Source organism: Hemiscyllium ocellatum, chromosome 1, assembly GCF_020745735.1.
Source record: "Hemiscyllium ocellatum isolate sHemOce1 chromosome 1, sHemOce1.pat.X.cur, whole genome shotgun sequence".
Taxonomy (NCBI): domain Eukaryota; kingdom Metazoa; phylum Chordata; class Chondrichthyes; order Orectolobiformes; family Hemiscylliidae; genus Hemiscyllium; species Hemiscyllium ocellatum.
This window is the reverse complement of record NC_083401.1, coordinates 161,824,193-161,846,901: the sequence shown is the minus strand read 5'-3', so window position 1 is coordinate 161,846,901 and position 22,709 is coordinate 161,824,193. Positions and strand designations below refer to the sequence as shown.

Here is a 22,709-nt window from a genome sequence, read left to right as displayed (position 1 = left end):
TCATAAAACTTAAAAGTAATATATTTCACTGTAATATTAAATATTTCCACTGAGTTACATTCACTGACTTTAAGTGTCTTAATTAATAGTGTGTTTGAAGGCCTCAACATTTAGAGTCATAGAGATGTACAGCATGGAAACAGACCCTTTGGTCCAACCCGTCCAGATATCACAAACCAATCTAGTCCCGCCTGCCAGCACCCGGCCCATATCCCTCCAAACCCATCCTATTCATATATCCATCCAAATGCCTCTTAAATGTTGAAATTGTACCAGCCTCCACCACTTCTTCTGGCAGCTCATTCCGTACGCGTACCACCCTCTGCGTGAAAAAGGTGACCCTTAGGTCTCTTTTATATCTTTCCCCTCTCACCCTAAACCTATGCCCTCTAGTTCTGGACTCCCCCACCCCAGGGAAAATACTTTGCTTATTTACCCTATCCATGTCCCTCATAATTTTGTAAACCTCTATAAGTTCACCCCTCAGCCTCCGACGCTCCAGGGAAAACAGCCCCAGCCTGTTCAGCCTCTCCCTATAGCTCAAATCCTCCAACCCTGGCAACATCCTTGTAAATCTTTTCTGAACCCTTTCAAGTTTCACAACATCTTTCCAATAGGAAGGAGATGAGAATTGCACACAATATTACAACAGTGGCCTAACTAATATCCTGTACAGCCGCAACATGACCTCCCAATTCCTGTTTTCAATACTCTGACCAATAAAGGAAAGCATGCCAAACACCTTCTTCACTATCCTATCTACCTGCAACTCCACTTTCAAGGATCTATGAACCTGCAACCTATTCTCAAAGCCTGCTCGTTAATGTAATATCTTTGCTGGGAGTTGTGACTCTGTGAGTTGAATTTGAATTGTGAAAAGTAGCTAATTTTCAAGAATGCATCATTCAGTACTGTTTAGTTAGCTTTCATTAGGAATATGAAAGAGGTCCTTAACTTCTAGGACCCAGTAGCTTCTTTTCAAATTATTTTGAAAACGCTGAGATGCAATAGAAAACTTTTACTGTGACAAACGTTATACAAAGCATTTGTTTTTGTGAAATAATAGCTGCGAATGAGGTAGAATTAAAAAAATGTTTTAATTGTACATCTGGAATAGTGTTTATTTATTGTCCTATAATCTTCAGAATATATTTTGGGCTTCAGAGAGTAAGAGAATTGCTAATTGAAAAATAATTATTACATTTTTCCAGCAGTGGTCCACGTCAGTACCAATACCACAAGTGGAAAGAAGGAAAAGGCAAGCAGCTTTTGGGAGCTGGGGAAAAAAGGCTAACAAGCAGTATCTCAAAGATACTGATCTGGATTACTTCCTAATCCATGAGCTGATAAGTATAAAAATAGAAGAGTAGAACAGATGAATACATTGGCAAATTGGTGGATAAAGTTTTGGGATGTTGGGACTGGTTCTGAAGGATATAACAATGGAAAGGAAAAGCAAGATACACAAAGGACTGAAAGAGACAGTGCACACTAAAGTCAGTAATAGAATGCCATTCGATAGAGTCAAAGTAAGAGAAAATATAGTAAGGTCAAAATTAGGTTTATAGTGCATGATTATGAATGCACTATGTAGTCCAAACAAGATTGACATAAGAGCAGATAGACACTCAGGAATTAGGATGTTGTGGAGATAACAGACAAGGTGTACAAAAAAGGGAGGAATTAAACAGTTTTGAAAAGAAAGGGTTGAAGAAAGATAGGGAAAAAAAAAGAACTGGGAGGCTTGGCAAGTTTTAATAATACAGCTGAAGAAAGCAAATATCTGAGAGGGTTCAAGAACAGAATCCATTTAATTAGAGATAAGAACTGGAGTATTCTATAGGCCACTAATTAGTGGTGACGAACAGGAACACAATTGCAAGGAAATTTCAGAGAGGTATAAAAATTATAGTTATTGTGGTGGAGATTTTAATTTTTCTAATATTGACTGTGATAGCGGTGGTGTAAAGGACAAAAAAAGGTTCTTTCAGATGAAGGAGGGACTGCTAGATCTGGTTGTGTGGATTTTGGCAAGTCAAGTGGATCCAGTGTAAATAAAGGAACATTTGGAGGGCAGTGATTATAGCATTATAAGGATTAAGTTATCTATGAAACAGGACAAGCAGAAATGCAGAGTGAAAATGATTAATTGGGGCAAGGCCAATTTCAGTTGGGTGAGAATAAAGTTAGGAGAAAGTGAGGACTGGAGATGCTGGAGATCAGAGCTGAAAATGTGTTGCTGGAAAAGCGCAGCAGGTCAGGCAGCATCCAAGGAGCAGGAGAATCGGCGTTTCGGGCATGAGCCCTTTTTCAGGAATGAGGAAAGTGTGCCAAGCAGGCTATGATAAAAGGTAGGGAGAAGGGACTTGGGGGAGGGGCATTAGAGATGCGATAGGTGGAAGGAGGTCACGGTGAAGGTGATAGGCCGGAGTGGGGTGGGGGCGGAGAGGTCAGGAAGGTGGTGCTGAGTTCGAGGGTTGGGACTGAGACAAGGTGGGGGGAAGGGGAAATGAGGAAACTGGAGAAATCTGAGTTCATCCTTTGTGGTTGGAGAGTTCCTAGGCAGAAGATGAGGCGCTCTCCTTATCTTGCGCCTAGAAACCCTCCAACCACAAGGGATGAACTCAGATTTCTCCAGTTTCCACATTTCCCCTTCCCCCCACCTTGTCTCAGTCCCAACCCTCGAACTCAGCACCACCTTCTTAACCTGCAATCTTCATCCTGACCTCTCCGCGCTTACCCCAACTCCAGCCTATCACCCTCACCTTACCCTCCTTCCACCTATCGCATTTCCAACACCCCTCCCCCAAGTCCCTCCTCCCTACCTCTTATGTTAGCCTGCTTGGCACATTTTCCTCATTCCTGAAGAAGGGCTCATGCCCGAAACGTCGGTCCTCCTGCTCCTTGGATGCTGCCTGACCTGCTGCGCTTTTCCAGCAACACATTTTCAGCTGAGAATAAAGTTAGCCCAGCTAAACTGAATTTAAAGACTGCAAGGCCAGACTGTAATGAAATAATTGCTGTCTTTAAACAGGACACAGTTTATGTACAGTTAAGGTATCTTCCCACAAAAGAAAGGGAAGAGAAACAAATTTGGAGGTTCTTGCTTGACAAAAAATGGAGTAATTGAAGCATAGAAAGTTTCTGGTTGAGAAGTGAAAATCAATATGAGTATCAAACGTTCAGAGGGGAAGTTAAAAAGTAATGACGGAAGTGGAGAGAACATGAAAAAAAGACCAGCAGCTAAAATATGGCAAAACAAACATCTTCAATGGGCACAACAATTGTAAAAGGATAGTAAAGAAAGGTTGAAACTAAGAATCAAAAAGGGAATTACACATGAACGCAGAAGGTATGTTGAGGTTCTATATGAGCACTTTGCATGTGTCTTTACCAAGGAGAGATTCTGTCAGTCATAGTAAGTAAGAGGCAGTGAGCCATCGGATCAGTTAGTGATAGAGTTGGCAGTCCACCTTTGCCTGTCACATCACCCTCTACTTCCCATCCAAAAAGAGGGGGGAGCAGAGGGTAGAGAGAGAGAGAGGTTGCAAGAGTAGAAGTATAGAAGCAGAAATATGAAGAACAACCACAGGAAGATATCAGTGAAAGGTAAAAGGGGGGGGGGGGGGTGACTGTTTAATACTTGTGGCCTAGATGTGGTATTCTAAATTTGCGAAAGAAAGGGGAGAAGATCCGTGTGGTTTTGCAGTGGTAACGTTCCCACTGGTTCCTAGTGTAGCGGTTCCCCCTTGAAGTGAGCCCAGTGCAGTGTCAATGCAAACAGCCTGACGTCAGGACGGCAGCAGAAACAGCAGCAGCGGCGGCGGCGAAGCCTTGCAATGTGAGAGTGGCAGCGTCCGAGCGCCTCACCACCCAGCATTGCAATACAACACAGAGAGAGAGAGAGAGAGAGAGAAAAGGGAAGGACTCGGGCGATGGACAGAAACTTTCCCCTCTTTGACGATTCCGTTGGCGGACTCGGACGCTCTGATTGCCGAGAGGGAATCACTTCAGAGGACACGTACACCAGCTCGCTCGGGAACCGAACCCGTCAACTGCGGGGACTGAAGTGATTTGATCTGTACTGTGTAGTCTTTCTTGTTTTTTTTTAAAAAAAGAAAATAAAAGTGTTGCATCTCGAGGATACTTGATCTTTTTTTGCCATACTCCTCTCCTCCGACCTCATATCGCAATGAGTTGGATGTGAAGGTTTGTGCAATATTTATGTTTCTGCGTACCTACTACATACATTTAATTTTTTAAAAAAATAATAGGCATTAAGCCAGACTAGCAGCGGTTTCGTGGCTCGTTAACTTGCGTGCGGCTGACGAACCCTTGGATGATCTGTCCGCGACCATTTAAAAATAATAATAATAAAAAAAGCACCTTCGCAAAGTCAGCGCCCTGTCAGCGAGGCGTTGCGCAGATTGACCTTTCCCTGGAGAAACAGAATTTAAACGTGGGCCGTGCATCGTCTCTCCATTAGCTCGGCTTTCATTTCATTTTTAAATAAAAAGAAAACCCTCCCAACTTCAACTTTTCTCCCGTGAAGGACCAAAATAAAATTAGAAGGGGGGGGGGGGGTGGAGGGACAGATTCTGAAAACCGCTTTCTTCATAGAAAGAACGCAGATACCACTCCGGTGTCGAAAAAGCTTTGCACGAAAATGGTGGTTTTCACTTAACTAAGCGTTTTATATATATATATAAAAAAAATTAAAAAAACTAAAACCTTCCACCAACCAAAAGGATAAAATCGTCGCGTTTTTTTTTAACATTGCGTCAGCCGGGTGGAGTCTTACCAGATATTCTCCCCGCACCCTTCCCCGCCTCCTTCCTGACAATATATTTAATATATTTTCAGTTGCAGCAGTTATATTTATTGGAGTGAGCGTCTGCAGGTGGCTCGAGCGCGCTCTCACAGTCAGGTTACGGCGGGAGTCAAGGGGGGGGTGACGGTTGGGCGCGCGGCCAGCGGACCGTTGGCTGCGGCCCGGCGCGCGGGGTGGGGGAGAAAGTTCACTGGCGCTCAGACTCGCCCTCGCGCTCCCTCCCGAAGCCCCAAGCTCGCGACTTGCGGCAAGAGACCTCGACAATCCTCCAACCCCCCCCCCGCTCCCAGCCGCCGGGGCTGAATGACAGCCCGCCCGACCAATCAGAGAGCGCGGGCGCCTCCCCTTATCTCCTTCCCTCTCGTGTGTTAAAGGGGGGGGTGGAGGGGGAAGAGAGAACCGGGCCTGGGCCGCCCGTGGCCAATCGGCGCCGCCGGTGGGCGGGACGCCCCGGCGACCCTCTCCAGTCAACGAGCAGGTCCGAGAGGGGCGCCCCTCCCCGAGTCATTCCCTCCCCTTTTTCTGCTGAAAATAATTCACTCACTCGCTCACAATGTATACACTGCGTGTATATTTGAGCAACATCATGTCTCCGCGTTTTGGCTTTGATGTGAATGGCCTCGCAGCAGGCAGCTAAAAAGCTGTCAAAACCAGCCGTCTGAGGGCAGGGGTGAGTCGCAGAAAGCAATGTTGAAATAAGGGCATCGCTGACAGCTTAATTAATGTTTTTGCTCCGTTATTGACAAGAAGACTGGACTTGTAATTGAAACCTGCCTGTTCAACGCTAAGGCTGAGGCGAAAATCACGAGTGAGTGAGAGAGAGAGGCGAAAGGATTGAGAGTGTAGACAGACCGGAGAGCAGGGCAAATCCAGAGGCTTCGGCAGCAACCAGCCTGTGGATTTACAGAGTGCCCTGGTGCTCCGGTTCAGTTGGTGTAAACCTGTCAACCAGCCCAGGGATTAACTGGGTCTCCTGTGAGGATAAGGTGGGGTTTGTGGGGGGGGGGGGGGAGAGACAGTGGTCCCTGCTGTAAAATCCTGCGGGGTACTGTTGGACAGGAGTGTTTATCTAACATTACACCTGACGCGAACTGTATCGTCGAGTTATTCAAACTTTTGAGCCGCAAAAGGAAGTAAAGTTGCATAATTTGGGATTATAGTATTTAGTAAGCTTTTTGTTTTTCGTGGTTTTCTCTTGGTGCACATCATCTTTTGCTATTAACCTCATAATTGTGTTTCGAGTCGGAGTGATGTACACATGTATGCGTGTTTAAATATTCTTCCTCTGTCATCGTCTACATTGCAAAATAATATTTGGCTTCGCTATCTTGTACACCAGCTGCATTTTTTTTTCATTTTGCATTAAAAAGATTCTAAATATCAGGAATGCCACTTCATTAATCTCACAATTATTCGTTTACAGCTCTTTCATTAACAGGCAACTCATACACGGCAACTTTCGATAGATTATCTGGAGTTAATTGCGCACTCTTGCCTCAAAGTCAACGTTATATAGAATGCTTACTGTCTGCAACGATTGATTAAAGTTTAATTCTTAAATACATTAGGATATAAGTATACATTTAATTTGGATTTTCTTAATATGTTTGCTGTCGATTAATACAAATTGTAAGTTTATTTTATGAATTGTTATTCTTGCACAGATATGTTTTCTACCTGAAATGGAGCAGAGTCTATTCTTTTTAAAATACAATTCAATTGTGTTGTAGGTGTGTTAAAGAAACAGCAATGGAAACCAAAGGATATATTGACTACCCTGAAGTAATGAATATTGGAAGACAGTGGAGTCTAAACAAATCGACCTTGAATGTTGGAAGAGATCAGAATGATACCTGTGACAATAAGACAATGACTGTCCTCAATGTTAGTTGCATACCTCCAGTTGCGAAGAATGGTGATGGAGAAAGGAGTCAGGAGGTCTCTCCAGTCCTTCAGCATCAGCCTCATTATCAAGTGCAACACCAAGATCAGCACCTTGGTTTTTTTGCTTCAGATCCAAAATGCACTCTAGGATCTGCTAAAGAACTCTCAAAAACTGTTGCTGAGTCTATGGGTTTGTATATGAATTCTGCAAAAGAAATGGGGGGTGAGTTTAACTACAATATGCAACCTGATCAAATGGAGGGAAGGTCTAGCAATATTACAGAAATTGGTGGACATGAACTGAACCTTCAGGAGGAAAAGGTTAATGCTATCGTATTACAGCGAGGGATGAGACGATGTTCCTCTTCCTCAAGCCCTGGAAGAAACAGTCAGGGATCATGCATCTCTAGCCCTGTAAATTTTAATAATTTGGGGTCTTCAGTGTCAAGTCCTACTAATATTAACTCTTGTGTCCCTAGTCCTGCTAAAATAAATTACTTAGCTCTATCCAGTCCTGATACTGTTAGCAATCTGGGATCTTCCATCTCTAGCCCTGATGATATCAATAATTTAAGCGCTTCTACCACTAGCCTAAGTGATGTTCATTGTGCTATCTCCAGTCCTATTAAGATAAATAGTGTCAGCATATCTAGTCCTAGTAATATGAACAGTTTGGGCTCTTCTATCTCCAGTCCTGCCAATATCAGTAACCTGCATTCTTCAGTTTCCAGTCCCAATAACATGAGCTCTCCTCTTTCTACTCCTAGTAATCTTGCTTCTCCTCTTTCTGTTTCTGCTAATAATAACATTTTGTCTAGCCCTAACAATAACAGCATGGCCTCTTCTGTCTCCAGCCCTGCTGTAAATAATCTGCGCTACTCTACTTCTAGCCCTGCTGCTGAACCAAGAATGATCCTCAATCCCCATCAGAACCCAAGAGCAGGAAATCAAAAACATGAGGAAATTAAAGTATTTAAGGATGAAAAAACAAAAGATGAATGCTTAGACCCAGGACCAATTAACAATGTCAATCCTGCTCAGTTTATGAAAACTGAAGTAGACAGTGATTTTGGTGGGGCATGTTTCCTAAGTAGAGGGAGTTCAGACTTATCTAATTCAATGTTCTCAATGCCTCTAAAATGCGAGATGAATGAAACCACTTGTCTGAACTCAATGTACACTAGTCAAGTTTCAGATAATCCCTGTTCAGAAATTGCACATCAATTGATTGATGCAAAGGCAGGTTACGGAGACACCTTTGACCTTTATGGGGTTTTGGGAATCCCCACATCCTCCTCTAACTCTAGTTATGAACATGATACATTTTTGCAACCCAACCTGACAACAGTGATCAAACAGGAGCCAAATGATGAAGGGTACTGCCAAGCCAATTGTTCAGTTCCATCCACCATCATAGGTGTTAATTCAACTGGACAATCATTTCATTACCGAATTGGAGCCAGTGGCACAATTTCTGTGCCTTGCCCTTTTATGAGAGAACAGCGAAATCAGCTTTTGAATTTAATTACTCCTGTATGCACTGTTCTTGGATCTTGGAAGTCGCACCCTGTCACACCTCAAAGTTCCATATCCCCGGGAAGAAATGATGGCTACCTACTGCAAGGATACATTCCTGAGAAAATGTCACGGTGAGTTCTTGAATCTCAATGTATGTTGTTCAATTAGTTCAAATTGGTGTTAATCTGTAATCTGGAAATAATGCTGCCATGTTGCTTATACCTTTAATTAGTCAGTTATGCAGGAAATGCCATGTATGTTATTTTATTACTTAAGGCAAGTCATTTGTATGTTTGATGATGACGTGCCAGTTTAGACAGGATATGCCGATACACGTGCAAAATTGCTGTATCGAAAATTATAATTTAGAAATTCCACTTAGAAAAGTATAGCATGTAACTACTTTCCCCAATAGTTTTACATTCTTGCATTATTAGCTGCTTTGAATATTTTAAGCTACTATTATACCTTCTTCAGGCAAATGGAATCTTCTGCGACTCAACATTTTTGTTTTGATAAATTTGAAAGGTTTTATGCAATGAGGTATTTTGACTTATGTAGAACAAATCTCCATTTATGATATGCATGGCATTGGATAAATTTTAAATGGTTATCAGCTGGTATGAAATAATATATAGAAACTGAAAATCTGGCAGTGACATGATAAAAACTTGAAATGCTTTGTTGCCAAACAAGTGAACTTCGGAAACTTCAGGTTAGACATTTTCTTATAGATTCAGACGTAGCAACAAGTTGTAGTTTCTTCTTGTGTGTTTTCAGACTACTTGAATTGTTAAATGTTTTGAGGATGGTTGCAACATATGAGTGGAACATAGCTAAAACAATTTTAAAAACTATTCAAGTTCGTTTCAGGTATCCAATGGTAAATAAGCTGAAGTATGTAATTCAATCTCAGCCTTCTGATTCCCATAGTTACTTAGGATTTATTTCATTGTTTATGTGTCAGAAGAGCCCGTTGATTAAACTGCAATCCGACAAATTCCTGCTGGTTAACTATTTCCTTATCATTTCCAGCTGCTACATGTCTCTACTTTGCAGGAAACATATTTGAGGTAATCATCCAGATTTAAAATAAATAATTAAAAATACCTCAATTTCCATTTTAACATAAAAACAATATTATGGAAGTATATACAGTTATTTCTGTAATATACCTCCTCATATTTAGATGTTACATGAGTTTCTAATTTACTATGTATGAAAATATTCTGTAAGTTCAATATCATGGTGCTTTAGCATGTTACTGGTTTATCATGATCTCTCCACTTCAATGAAACAATTGCATGTGTTACAGAATGGACAGCTTACCTTTCTGCCAAGTTATCCACAACTAACAAATACAGTAATGTTGAATTAATGTGCTGTTCAAATTCATTTTATTATCCTTTACTTGTTTGACATAGGAGTTGACATACATCCTTGAAGATAGGCTGTTTGAATTAAGTTGCATTTCAAATTATAATTTTAAGATGTTTTACTGTTATTTTTAGATATGTGTGAAGGAAATATTTCCCTAAGCTCTAAATATCAATTCTACATGGGACTGTTTTTAAAACAAAATTGTATGTTTGTAGTTGATGATAATAGTTTTTAATTTTGCAAGTGACTATAGAACCAAGCAATATTGATATATATTTGCATCTGGTTCAAAATTACATCAGAAGTGCAAAGGATTCAAGAACTCTAAGTTCGGGATTCATGACCCTAGACGACAAAATAATATCAATTATTATCCTTTGAAAAGTTGCAATTTCACTTTTTAAAATTTTATGTTTATGTCAGTAATATTGCCAGCGATGAAATATTTTGGCTTGTTGACTAGAAATTTGGGTCAAAACTTTGTTGAAAGTCTAGGATCATTGCTGATGAGTGATGTTCTTTTAATTCAGTAATGCTTTGTAAATATCTTGGTTGTTTACAGTTCACGGTCATAATGTTTATCAATAAAATCATTCATATTAAGATATTTGGATAATTAGATTTTTTTTCTGTGACAGAGAACAGCTACGGTGAACAGTAGCGTTCAGAAGTTCCCGGTTTTCTGATTGACAGAAATTAACATCAAGAATCACTGAGGGTAGTTGTAAATATTCAATCTTGAACATAAAATGCTGTACTTGCTAAATTTAATAAATCTTGGGCTCTGCTTCTGAATTTCATAATCATGTCAGTTAATCAAGCAGCTCTTGTTTTAAGTGGTTTACATGTCTCGTCTTCAAACTTGTGAATAGTAATTTACTGTACTTTATTTTAGATTTCAGGGAAAAATTCTGTTTGATAATAATTGTGCAGAACAGTGATGTATGGTGAGATTACTTTCTTTGCAACATTACAGAAAGTAAGACATTTGCTACTCAACGCACAATTTTTTTTTAGCAAAACCCATAAAACCATTACAACAGAGGGAAATCATTTCTGGTAAAGCATCCAAAATATCCTTGGTTGACATGCTGCACTTTCATTTCTTACGTCTAATCTTGATTCATCATATTTTTTTAATGCTTCTATTATCGTTGTCAAATTTGTTAACAGTTTGTCCTGATCAAAGTATTCTTTAATTATTTTGGGTTGAATGACCTAAATGGCACCAATGGGACAGGACCTGTTAGCACAACATGTAAAATAATTTTCATAGATATCTTGTCGCAAAAAGTTAATATGATGCCAAGCAGTGTACATTTTTTAACACAGCTGAATAATATGTCATGAATAACGACAGTAGGTCCTACCTTCAGTTATTTTTTGAAATTTTATTCTCACTGGCCTTGCCGTGATTCTCACATTCCATAAATTAATTAACAAAGATACTAAGGAAAGGGGTGATGTCAGTGTCACTTTGATTCCCCTGTCACAGTTTCAAACACACATTTCATATAGAGCAGACAAATACACATTAAGGATTCCATGTACTTAAATTTAGCTTGTTTTTAGATAAGTATTTTATTATTTTACAAATCAGCTGTCTTGTCTTTAAATGCAAATTTGCAATAATCTGTTGGTTGTTTTGTACTGTTGAACTCTGTTTTATAGGAAGTGAGCTGATACTGCCTGGTGTTAGTTCACAGCTTAATCAGGTTTCAGGCAGAGGTAGGGAATAACTCCTAATAGTTTGTTGGCAGAGAAACTAAAATGTAGCTTGTTTTAGGTTCTGAAGGTCTCGTGCGATATTTGTAGAAGTGCGCCTCAGTGGAAAACAGAGCAGAGGTGGGCCTTCAGATGAAGTAACAGTGCTGACACCTTTGTTTTTTTTAAGCCTAGATTGAGTGAAAAGGCTGGGCTATCATAGTCAACCTATTTCTTGGATTTCTTTCCACTGGTTTTCTCAGTGAGTGAAAACTCAAGAGAATGCGATTTGTTTTGCTGAAAATTATATTTTATGCTATTCTTATACAACTACTTAATACATTCTTTCCTATTTTACCAGAGGCATTACCCCGCTGAAAATCAAACGAATGTCAAAGAACTATGTTAATAATTTTACAGCTAATGTCACAAACTATAATTGAAAGGATCATATATTGTAACTGAGTCATAGTGAACCTACTTATGGCAATATTATTTTTGAGAAAAAATATCTAATAGTTCTAGCTTGTTTGAATTCAATTAATTGATTAGAATTAGAACCTTTTTAAGTTAACAAAATAGTGAAATTAATACTTTTGCAAATGTAGACTGCCATGTTACCAATTTCCAGCTAGGCTTTATCTTGAAAATATTTGAACTTAATGATTAAATTCATGAGACGGAGTCTACTTGAGAAACAATCATTGAGACACAACATGAAGTTGACTCCAGCAAAAGAGAAGAGCTCTTGTGGCATAATGGTAATGTCCCTACCTCCAAGGCAAAAGGTTCAGTTTCAAGTCCCATCTGTCCTTGGAGGTGTGTAATATCTAAAACAGATTGATCTTTTTAAAAAAGTGAAGCGGGAGAAGTGATGAGCAACTGGTGCACAAAAGTTCAGTACAGTAGGATCAGTCTGATTTTCCTACCCAACTGAGGGAATCTGCACAACAAACGAAGTAAAACTGAACGTTTTGTTTGTTTTCTTCTCCCACTTCGTTAATCAGCTATGAAAGACGTTCGAATTGGCAACTCATTCTATGTGGAAATGTGACAACCAGTTGCTGGATAACTTGACCTTTAGTTAAGGGAATGGAGGGAATAAATGGTAAAAATATATACCTGCCCTTTTGTAACTGAATAATTTTAAAATTAATGTTGAAAATATGAAAAATAATTGTGCAGTTTCCAGTACATGTATTCAATCGAATTTATAAAATAAAACATGTGTTATTGCCTGGTGATCTCCTGAGCGTTGTTATCTAGTTTAGTCTTGCTGCTTCAGTCAGATATATTACTAAATCTATGCCTGTGAAAGACTTTCTGCTGAATTTTGTATTTTTAAAACAATTATTTTTCATTCAATCTCTGTGTGCATTTCTTCTGCCTGTGCTGAATTATTATATTCTACATTTGATAACTTAGCATTCAAAGTGTTAAAATGCCACAAATGCTGAGAGTTGTAGTAAGTGCCACAAATTTCATGGTTAATGATTGTGATTAAAAAGGGAGTGATTTAGATTTGATAATTAGTAGTGTAGTTCATGAGCATTATTTCAGAGTAGATGCTGTTTAAATTATTAAGTGCTTCAGCTGGAGCAATGGATTAGATCTGTTGGCATTATAGTCCTGCCTAATTGCTTAAATTGTCACACTGACAGAATTTACATGCCAGCTCTCTGACATAAAACATTTTTGTAAGAGTATTTATAGAGATATGGAAGTAAGGAAGTGTAGATTGACAAAGAATCAGATTAAATTAAAGCCTTGTATGTAGCAGGATTTTTTTTCTGGCTGGTAACACTGAAACTACACCATTCACTTGGATTTTATATCAGGTGTGTTACAATTTCAAATTTTATCTTTTATAAGTAAAACTTGCATACTTGTTTACATGTGAGTACAGTTCTATATATTGATTTCAGCACAGCATTTATGGATTATAATTGATCTAATGGGACCAATTTATCTCTATTTAAATACATTTGTTTTGAATGCCCAGGATTTAACATGGAGGTGCTGGCCCAGCTCTCTAGTTGGAAAGTCAGGGCAAGCCTACAAACCAAAACCAGATTTTATGGTTGTCAGGCGAGTGGATTAGATTACTTACAGTGTGGAAAGAGGCCCTTCAGCCCAACAAGTCTACACCGACCCTCCGAAGAGACCCATTCCCCTACATTTACTCCTGCACCTATCACTACGGGTGATTTAGCATGGCCAATTCACCAAAGCTGCACATCTTTGGACTGTGGGAGGAAACCGTAGCACCCAGAGGAAACCCACGCAGACATGGGGAGAATGAGCAAACTCCACACAGACAGTTGTCGGGATGGGAATTGAACCCAGGTCTCTGGTGCTGTGAGGCAATAGTGCTAACCACTGTGCCACCGTGCCGGCATAGGTGTCTAAAGTTGCAGTTTCTGCTTTGTCACATGGCTAACAAAATTTCTTTCCCAGAGCTGTCACTGGGAGCAGTGGTCGCTGCTGGAACTGCTATCAGAACCAGCAAGGAGTATTCAGCAGCCAGAATACTCAGTATGTAGGGTGGTCACACCAAGCCCCAGTTGATGGTGGGACAGCAATCAAGAGGCTGGAATGGTGTCCTGGCTGACGTTGGTGCCGCTCATAAGACACAGGGTTTTCTATGCACCTGTTGGCCTTACTAAGTGGTTTAGGTTCCATCCAGAGCTAGTAGTTGCAGGAGGAAGCCATTAAATGGCTACTTACAAGGCTCAATTGGCTCAAGGGTGAGCAGGTTATGTAATACTGCTGGTAAAATTCAGTAGAGGAAGGTAGGTGATGGACATAGCACTCCCACTTGAATTTACAACCTCCTGCCCCATCCCACCCTGTCTGCTAGCCTGCTCCTGGATCTTGCTTAAGAATAACGATAGTTATCTGATGTATAGTAGAACACTGGTATTTTATACAGGTGCTTTACCGCTGGCAAATTCATGTGACCTCCTGGAGGTGAAATGTATACTTTTGGTGCTGATTTGATTTTGACAGATTTCAAGGAACAAAAATAGCTAGAATTTTCTGTTACGTCAACATGGAAAAGCTTTGCAAGCCAGTTCACAGAAGGGTAATCAAGCAAAAATTGACTTTTTGTCAGGGAAGGCGATATTATGAGGGACGATGTAAAGCTTTGTTGTGGAGATGCGTTTTAAAGAATTGGGGTGAAGCTTGATAGAGAGGCAGTAAAATCTAGAATGGGAGCTCCAGAGCCGAGAGCCTGACCATCTGATGGCCTATTATGGTACGAAAGAAATGGGGGATGAAACAAGAAGCCAGAATTGTAGGAATTTCCTAAGGTAGGTCGGCTGGAAGTCGTCATAGAGGTAGAAACAGTGAGGCCATGAAAAGGTTTAAACACGCAATTAGAATTTTAAATTTCAATGTTTTGATCTGTGAATCCAAACTTTTTAAAAAATCATGTTATTCTGCAATATAAATTCCTCTACCCCCTCTTTTCATCTACCCTATGAACACTTAATTTTCAAGCTTTTATGTGTTTTTCAAATAATCTCAAAGGGGGAGTTTTTTCGATTGTGGCTGTAAAGCAATAGGTCACTGTATGATTGTTACACCCACTGTGGGCCAAATATCAACCTTTTAGGATTATTTACTGCTATTTGATTTAATATATTAAGATTTAGACATGAAGCTCAACAAGTAATTGACGTTTAATTTGGTTTCCTTTAGGTATTTTTAATAAGCAATACTGATCGCATTCAACTGGCTGCACTTGCAAAACCCAAAACATGAAATCTATTTTTAGATGTGATAATGTTATTGGGCAGCCTTACTGAACAATCCAAAGTGAGCTAATAGCTGCACTATGAACCAATTTAAGATAATCAGTTGAGCTCTCAGTGTGGGTCATTTACATTTGTTAGAAGCAACATACATTCTTATGCAGGACCCAATTGTCTGCTAACAAAATGAATCATTGAACGCTCTTTTTATGGATCTGTCTGGAGCTTAGGAGTCTGTAATTTTCCATTGCTTTCTCCATACAGTGCTTCTATCAATCAAAGTCAACCTGCAACCAGTCAGCATCCTTTGCTCCTGTAGTATAAATTGCTGTTTTTTTTTGAAATTTGGCAATCTACTATATATGCTGTGAGTGCAAGATGCAAAGCTTTGGCAACATGTCTCTCCTACAGTAATATGTAGATTGGAATAGGGTTAGAGGTGGGCTGGCAAATTAGATTCGCATTTGGCATTGGGCAGAATCACTTCCAGTTCAATTTCCCAGTTGCTTCTAACCTTGAAACCTGCTGGTGATTGTATATGTACTCTCAGTTCAGAGTAACTTTGCAATTTGTAATTTTGGAGACAGCTTTTATATAATACCTTAAATGCTTGACTCTAAGTCTGAGAGGAAAAGAATTTTTTTTGCAGGTCCTCTTGATAAAATTTCAATTCAGCATGTTCAAGCAGGAGAAGCAGGGTTACATATTGCCTTAACCCTTTTGATGCTTGATAATAACTCTTGCATTCCTGTGGAGAGGGGTGGCAAGAAGTCCAATTGTTTTTTTGAAAGGAAAACTTTGAATCGGAGTCTTGCATTTGGGATACTTGAATTTACCTTCCAATCTTTAAACCTAAAATACTTGCAACAATAACCACTTTTTAGAAGTGTAATAGCATGTGCTTGCAAGCTCAGTTTTGCTAAATTGATCTCTCTCTCTCTCTCTCTCTCTCTCAACAATCATTACATACCTTGTTACATTTACAGTGATAATCAGGTAGTTTTTTTTTCTGCTGTATGATTACTATCATAAAACATAAATGTTTTTAATTAGGGTCTAATTTGCCAGCTGTAACTAAGCTGATTTCGAAAGACATGATCTTAAAATGACTGTACAAATACTTTACTATTTATGTTGGCTTACAGTAGTCAGCTTGTTGGTAAATTATACAAAATTTCAACCTTAAAGTTTTTTTTTCTCCCAAGTCCCTACCCGCCCTTTAAAAAATTTAAATGCTCAATTTAAAGAACTGTTCAAGACTCACAGGTGGACATGTTTAAATGGAAACTCACAAGGAGGGATTAATTTTATCCATGAGGGATCAATTTTATCTAGGAGCATATGACTATTCTGTGGACAGAGCCAACTTCTAGCATGCTGCTTTTTAAACTGGCAAAATTTTAAACTTGCAAAAAAAAATTGAAAACTTGATTTTTGTTCAGTGTAATTTGTCTCGGAAATTTCTTGTTTTTTTATGCACCAGTTTGAGTTAAATTAAGAATTTACACTGAAATTCACATGCAACCCAATGAAAAGAACAGGCTCACTTTGTTAAAGTTAAATAATAAACCAAACTAAAGACCATTAATCCATCAATTTTCATCGAAAGGAATACAAATTAGTTCAAATTCTTTCCTTATCTTCTTATTCAGTCACTTTCTGCTCCCACATGTGTAGCTAATATCCTCTGATCTTGGCAACGTCCTTTTTTTTCGATTAGATTTCCTACAGTATGGAAACAGGCCTTCAGCCCAACAAGTCCACACTGACCCTCCAAGAGTAGCCTGCCAAGACCCATTCCCTTACTCTATGCACCTGACTAATGCACCTAACAATGTGAGTAGTTTAGCTAGCATGGCCAATTCACCTGACCTTGTGGAAGGAAACCGGACCATCCGGACAAAACCCACACAGACTCTGGGAGAATGTGCAAACTCCACACAGACATCTTTTCTGAACCATTTCAAGTTTCACAACATCCTTCCGATAGGAATGAAACCAGAACTGCACATAGTATTCCAAAAGTGGCCTAACCATTGTCCTGTATAGCTGCAATATGATCTCCCAACTCCTACACTCCATGGTCTGTCCAATAGAGGAAAGCACACCGAATGCTTTCTTCACTATCTTAACTGCCTGTGACTCCACTTTCAAGGAACTATGAAGCTGCACTCCAAAGTCTCTTTGTTCAGCAACACTCCTCAGGACCTTAACATTAAGTGTATAAGTTCTGTCTTGATTTGCCTTTCCAAAATGCAGTACGTCACACTTATCTAAATTAAACTCCACTTGCCATTCCTCAGTCCATTGGCCCATCTGATTAAGATCCTGTTGTACTATGAAGTAACCTTCTTTGCTGTCCACTACACCTCCAATTTTGGTGTCCTCCACAAACTTACTAACTATACCTCCAATGTTCACATCCAAGTCATTTGTAGAAATGACGAAAAGCACTGGATCCAGCACCAATCCTTGCGGCACACCACTGGTCACAGGTCTTCAGTCTGAAAAGCTACCCTCCATCACCTTCTGTCTTCTACCTTCAAGCCAGTTCTGTATCCAAATGGCTAGTTTTCCCTGTATTCCATGAGATCTAATCTTGCTAACCAGTCTGCCATGAAGAACCTTATTTTAAAGGGGACCTAAAGGGCAATTTTTCACGCAGAGGGTGGTGTATGTATGGAATGAGCTGCCACAGGAAGTGGTAGAGGCTGGTACAATTACAACTTTTAAAAGGCATTTGGATAGGTACATGAATAGGTAAGGTTTAGAGGGATATGGGTCAAGTGCTGGCAAATGGGACTAGATTAGGTTAGGATATCTAGTCGGCATGGACGAGTTGGACTGAAGGGTCTGTTTCCATGCTGTACATCTCTATGACTGATTCAATTGAGAACCTATTCCTATGCCTTTGTTAGTGGTTCTTTGTGTTAGCTCAAAAGAAGAGCAGGAGTTTTCCTGATTACATTTTCAATATTTCAACACTACCAAAAGTAACAGATATACTGATCATTTAATTCATTGGTTGTGTGAGGTGGGTGTCATGTTTGCCTGCAAACTAAAAATGACAATAATTATTTGACTGTGGAGTGATTTTAGTCATTTTAAGAATATGTAAACTATACATAAATGCTAGTTCTTTCTTCTTAAACCTTTCCCCATTGTTTTAATTTAATTAGCGACTGAATCTGATCTCGGGTATGTTACGCAATGATTAGTTATCTAAAGAGTGTTCGGTTTCTTGCTCTACTTAACAATCGATAAATGAATTGGTTGCAGAGGTGGAATACATTGAAAGAAATCATGTAGATATCAGTGCTTGGAGGGGGAAAGGCTACCTTTTGATAAGTGATGAAACCCAAGGATAGCATCCAGCTGTGCTTTCTGTGTGTGCCAATGTACTTTTAACTGCACTGTCCAAAGCTGAAAACTCTTCTCACCTAGAAGGACAAGAGCAGCAGGCACGTGGAGCAGCATCACCTGAAAGTTCCCTTCCAAATAATATATTGCCATTTCTCCACTAGTTGGTCACTGCACAAAGTACTGTATGTCACACTGCAGCAGTGAAGGAGAGTTGCTCAACACTACTTTTTTTCAAGGGTAGTTAGGGATAGAAAATAAATGCTGACCTAGCCAGTGATGCTACCAGCCCAGGAAGAAATGAATAAAAGGACAGTGAACCAAATGAGATACAGAGGTAATTACCAAACTCTGCAATAACCATTGTTACTGTGAAGGATTAGAGGTGCCAAGTACAACATTGGCTTTTTTCTTAGACATCCAAGTAACTCCTATTTTCCTGGGACTTGTGAGCATCAGACAGGCATAGTAGCACAACTTAATTGAACTTCGTAAATAACCCATGAAGATTATCCCTTGAGAATATAAGTGTTTACAATCAGGGATTGTTGATTTAATCTAGAGGGTTTTCCATTTAAAGTATATAATGTAAGTTCAGGGTTTTAAGAGTTCATTCTCAAAGCAGTAGCAAGCTTTTTTTATTTAGAAAAAAGGCCTCAAACATCCAGCAGATCAAGTTGCATTTGGAGAGGGTACAGATAGGTTGACATTTTAGATGCACATCTTTAATCAGAACTGAGAGATATTACAAGCTAATAGCATTTAAAAAGAATAGAAAAAGATGAGAAAATCCTTACAAAATCTTTTTTTTTCTCTTTCACATGATGTGATCATCACAGGCTAGGATAGCATTTATTGCTCATCCTCAATTGCCTAGAGGGCAGTTAAGCATCAGTCACGTTGCAGGGGGTCTGGAGTCTGAGGTCAGACCAGTGGTTTCCTTTCCCAAAGGGCACTGTTGAACAAGATTTTTTTTCACAAAATTACATGTGGTCATCATTAGACTCTTAATTCCAGCCTTTCATTGAATTCCAGAACCCTGGGACATTACATGCATTGCTGGATGAACAGACTAGAGATGATAATAGTACAGAGGAACCTCAATTATACGTAGGACATGGGCAGGCAGTATTTCGTTTGGTTCATCAAATGCCAGATAACATTGTTAGCCAAGAATCGGGACCTTGTCCGGATATTCCGAAATTCGGTTAATAGCATGCCAAATAATCGAGGTTTCTCTGTACATATAAAAAGGTTAGAACAACCAGTGAAAGCAGCTGTCAGTCATTATAAGAGGAGATTATTAGTACACAAGGCCGAATTTTACCAAAAATTAGCTAAATGTCAGTTTCAAAGAATTTAAGGGAGGGTTCTTCTCTACAAGCTCGCTGCATCTGTAGAGAGAACAGACAAGTTGACATTTGAGGTGCACACCTTTTTATCAGACAATATTGCAGGCGAATAATATTTGAATGGAACCAGAAAAAGGAGGGAAAAATACATAGAAGAAAAAGCGCAAGGATAGAATGACCAGTAAAAACTTAAATTGAAAGCTGTAAACTGTTAAATAATAGTAAAAACGATAATAAGCGAAGATAATTAGTACAACCAAAGCTAAGTTATACTGAACAGCAGTTAATTTTCAATTTTGAGGAGTTTCATGGAGGATTTCTCTCCGAGCTCTAATGCATTATTTTGCACAATTCTCTGCTGCTAACTTCAGTTTGTACGCACCATACCTATAACGGTGCTGCACTTGTGCTATTATATGCTCACCAGTGGCACATGTACTTCTCATTGCTGGGACCTTTTGAGATTTTTGCTGCTGTCACCATTTTTAAAACATGGTCAGTTGTTGCCAGCGATGAATAGCCCTTTGCAATACACATAGTGGGAGGGAAACAAAAAATAACAGCTTCTGAGGGCACACAACTGGTACTGGTAATTCTTCAATGGAAATAGAAGCTCGTATTTGGAAATGTATTGCTACTTTACATCACCATCTGTCTAATTTGAATATTATTGTAAATGCAGTTTAGGAATTAAGCTACTCAGGCTACCTGTCCTTAGCGCTATGCTATCTTAGCACTCCCTTAGACAGGATTCTACTCTTTTCCTAATGCGCAAAATAGCATAATATCTTGTCATTTTTCAATTTGGGAGAATAATTTGTTGGAAAACCTTCAAATAGTTGAAAACGTTAATAGTTGATAAACAACAACAAAAGTAAAGCTAAAACAAGCAAAACAAAAGCAGCTTTTTTCCTCTGGGACTAAACAGGGCCTAGTTGCCTCCCAAGCAACAGCAAATTTGCAGCTGACGAATGATTATTTCAACCAACTAACATCTATTGAAGTGGGTGTCAATTGAGAGCTATTTGATTTGTTTTGTGAGATGCTCCTCTGCTGTATCATACTCCAAGGTGATGTTCCTTCTGCTCAATGTCCTCCCCTTCCTCCTCTGAAGACTGCAGCTACTCTTCCACCTCTTCAGCATCCATTACATTCCTTCTTTGCCTGATCCAGTTGTTCAGGGCAGCGCATGCAAAAATGGTGTAGCATAGTCTGTCTGCCCCAAATTGATTCAAAGATAAGATCCTAATGTTCAGAGGGCTTTCATCTGCTCCACAATGGTTCTGGGGGAAGAATGAGTTGCGTTACATCTATGCTTTGCCTCAGCCAACGGCATGTATAATAAAATTATAGGCCTTCTCAAAGATATTGGCATGGCAGTTCTCATGGTACTGATGATCACAGATGACTTGTTCATTGGTGGAGTGAAATCCTTTTCTTATGATGAAGGCAGCTGTGCTATGATATGACACTCTTTAATGCAACATGTGTACAGTCTAATATGCCTTGCACCTGGGAGAAATCACTAATGTTAGCAAAGCCCACTGCTCAGGCTGTTACACAGACTTCATTGGTCTTCAAGGATTCCAATAAGTGGTATTATCACAAGACTATTAATCCAGAGACCTGATCATGTTCGGCACCTGGATTTGAATCCCACTGTGGCAAGTGGTGGAATTTGAGTTCAACAAAACTTCAGAAATAACAATCTAATGATGACCATGGAATCATTGCTGACTGTCAGGAAAAATCCAACTGGTTCATCAAACAAAGAACCAAAGAACAGTAGATGCTGGAAATTAGAAGCTGAAAATAAAATTCTTCAGAAAACTCACTGGATCCACAATGTCAACTTAGCTTTCTCTCTGATGCTGCCAGACCTGCTGAGTTTTTTTTCAACAATTTCTGTTTTGTTCTATCTGACAAAAGCCCTTTAGAAAAGTAAATCTGCCATCTTTACCTGATCCTGCCTACATGTGACTGTAGATCCAGAAAAATGTGCTTTTCTCAACTGCCCTCTGGGCAATTAGAGATGGGCAGTAAATACAGGCCGAGCTAGTGATGCCTACATCCCACATTCCATGAATGTTTTGTGACATTATCCTGCGATGGCAATAGACCTTATTCATCTGGAGGAAATGACATGGAAGACAATAGACTCTGACCCTCTTGTATGTTCACCGTTTCCTGAGGGGATCTTCAGCTATACCTCCTTCATATGAACACTGTTTGGCAGCAATTGGATGTTCTTTCTGATCCTGGGCTTGCTGGCACATTCATTCCTCCTCAATTTCTCAGCAATAATGAGAACCTTATTCTCTTGATCTTGCTATGTTTTTCCAACTAATTTGCTGTTGCCTACAGGGGTTTCAGGGGCTGGGAGAATTCCACTCGTAGTGAGAGAAATTTAAAGAAATTAAAAACATTTAGGAAAGTCTAGGATTTTATGATAGATCAGAAAGACAATGATGAGGCTGTGGCAAATATAAATAGAAAGAGAAAAGCTCCCGAAATAGAGCAAACTCCCAACAATCTAGTGATCCAAGGCAAGGAAATTAGAAAGAACCTGAAATGGTAAATTCTATCTGTGAAAACTTAACTTCATTTGAAGAGGTTGGCAGTTGCTATGCTGTCATACATCCACGTTTGAATAGCTTAGGAGCCTTTTCTCTTTGACTCACGCAACCAAAATAACTTATTGAGTGAGATGCTAGTGAGTTAATGAAACAATCCAAGTAAGAGGCAGACATCCAGCAGAGGAGAAGATTAGGACATAATTTTGAAGTTGGGAGTTGTTGGTATTCATTTGAATAACAAATAAGTTTTCTACCAACACAGTGGTTTCAAAGATAAATATAAAATATATTATAAAATGCAAAATAAATATTCACCCAGTATATGCATGTGTCATCAAATCTATAT

General features: G+C 39.4%; 1 protein-coding gene across 4 annotated transcripts in view; it reads left to right on the top strand.

The window, feature by feature from the left end:
- The first annotated feature begins 3,714 nt into the window (after positions 1 to 3,714).
- Positions 3,715 to 22,709, top strand: part of nr3c2 (nuclear receptor subfamily 3, group C, member 2) — a 314,785-nt gene continuing 295,790 nt past the window's right edge. The window contains exons 1-2 of one of the 4 annotated variants that reach the window (XM_060827287.1): positions 3,715 to 4,209; positions 6,562 to 8,364. In XM_060827287.1, the coding sequence (XP_060683270.1) occupies positions 6,581 to 8,364 (1,784 nt within the window). In that variant the 5' untranslated portion in view covers positions 3,715 to 4,209; positions 6,562 to 6,580. Of the gene's footprint in view, positions 4,210 to 4,952; positions 5,502 to 5,733; positions 5,818 to 6,561; positions 8,365 to 22,709 lie in introns of those variants that run through there. The other 3 variants (XM_060827304.1, XM_060827277.1, XM_060827295.1) reach the window with 3 other exon arrangements.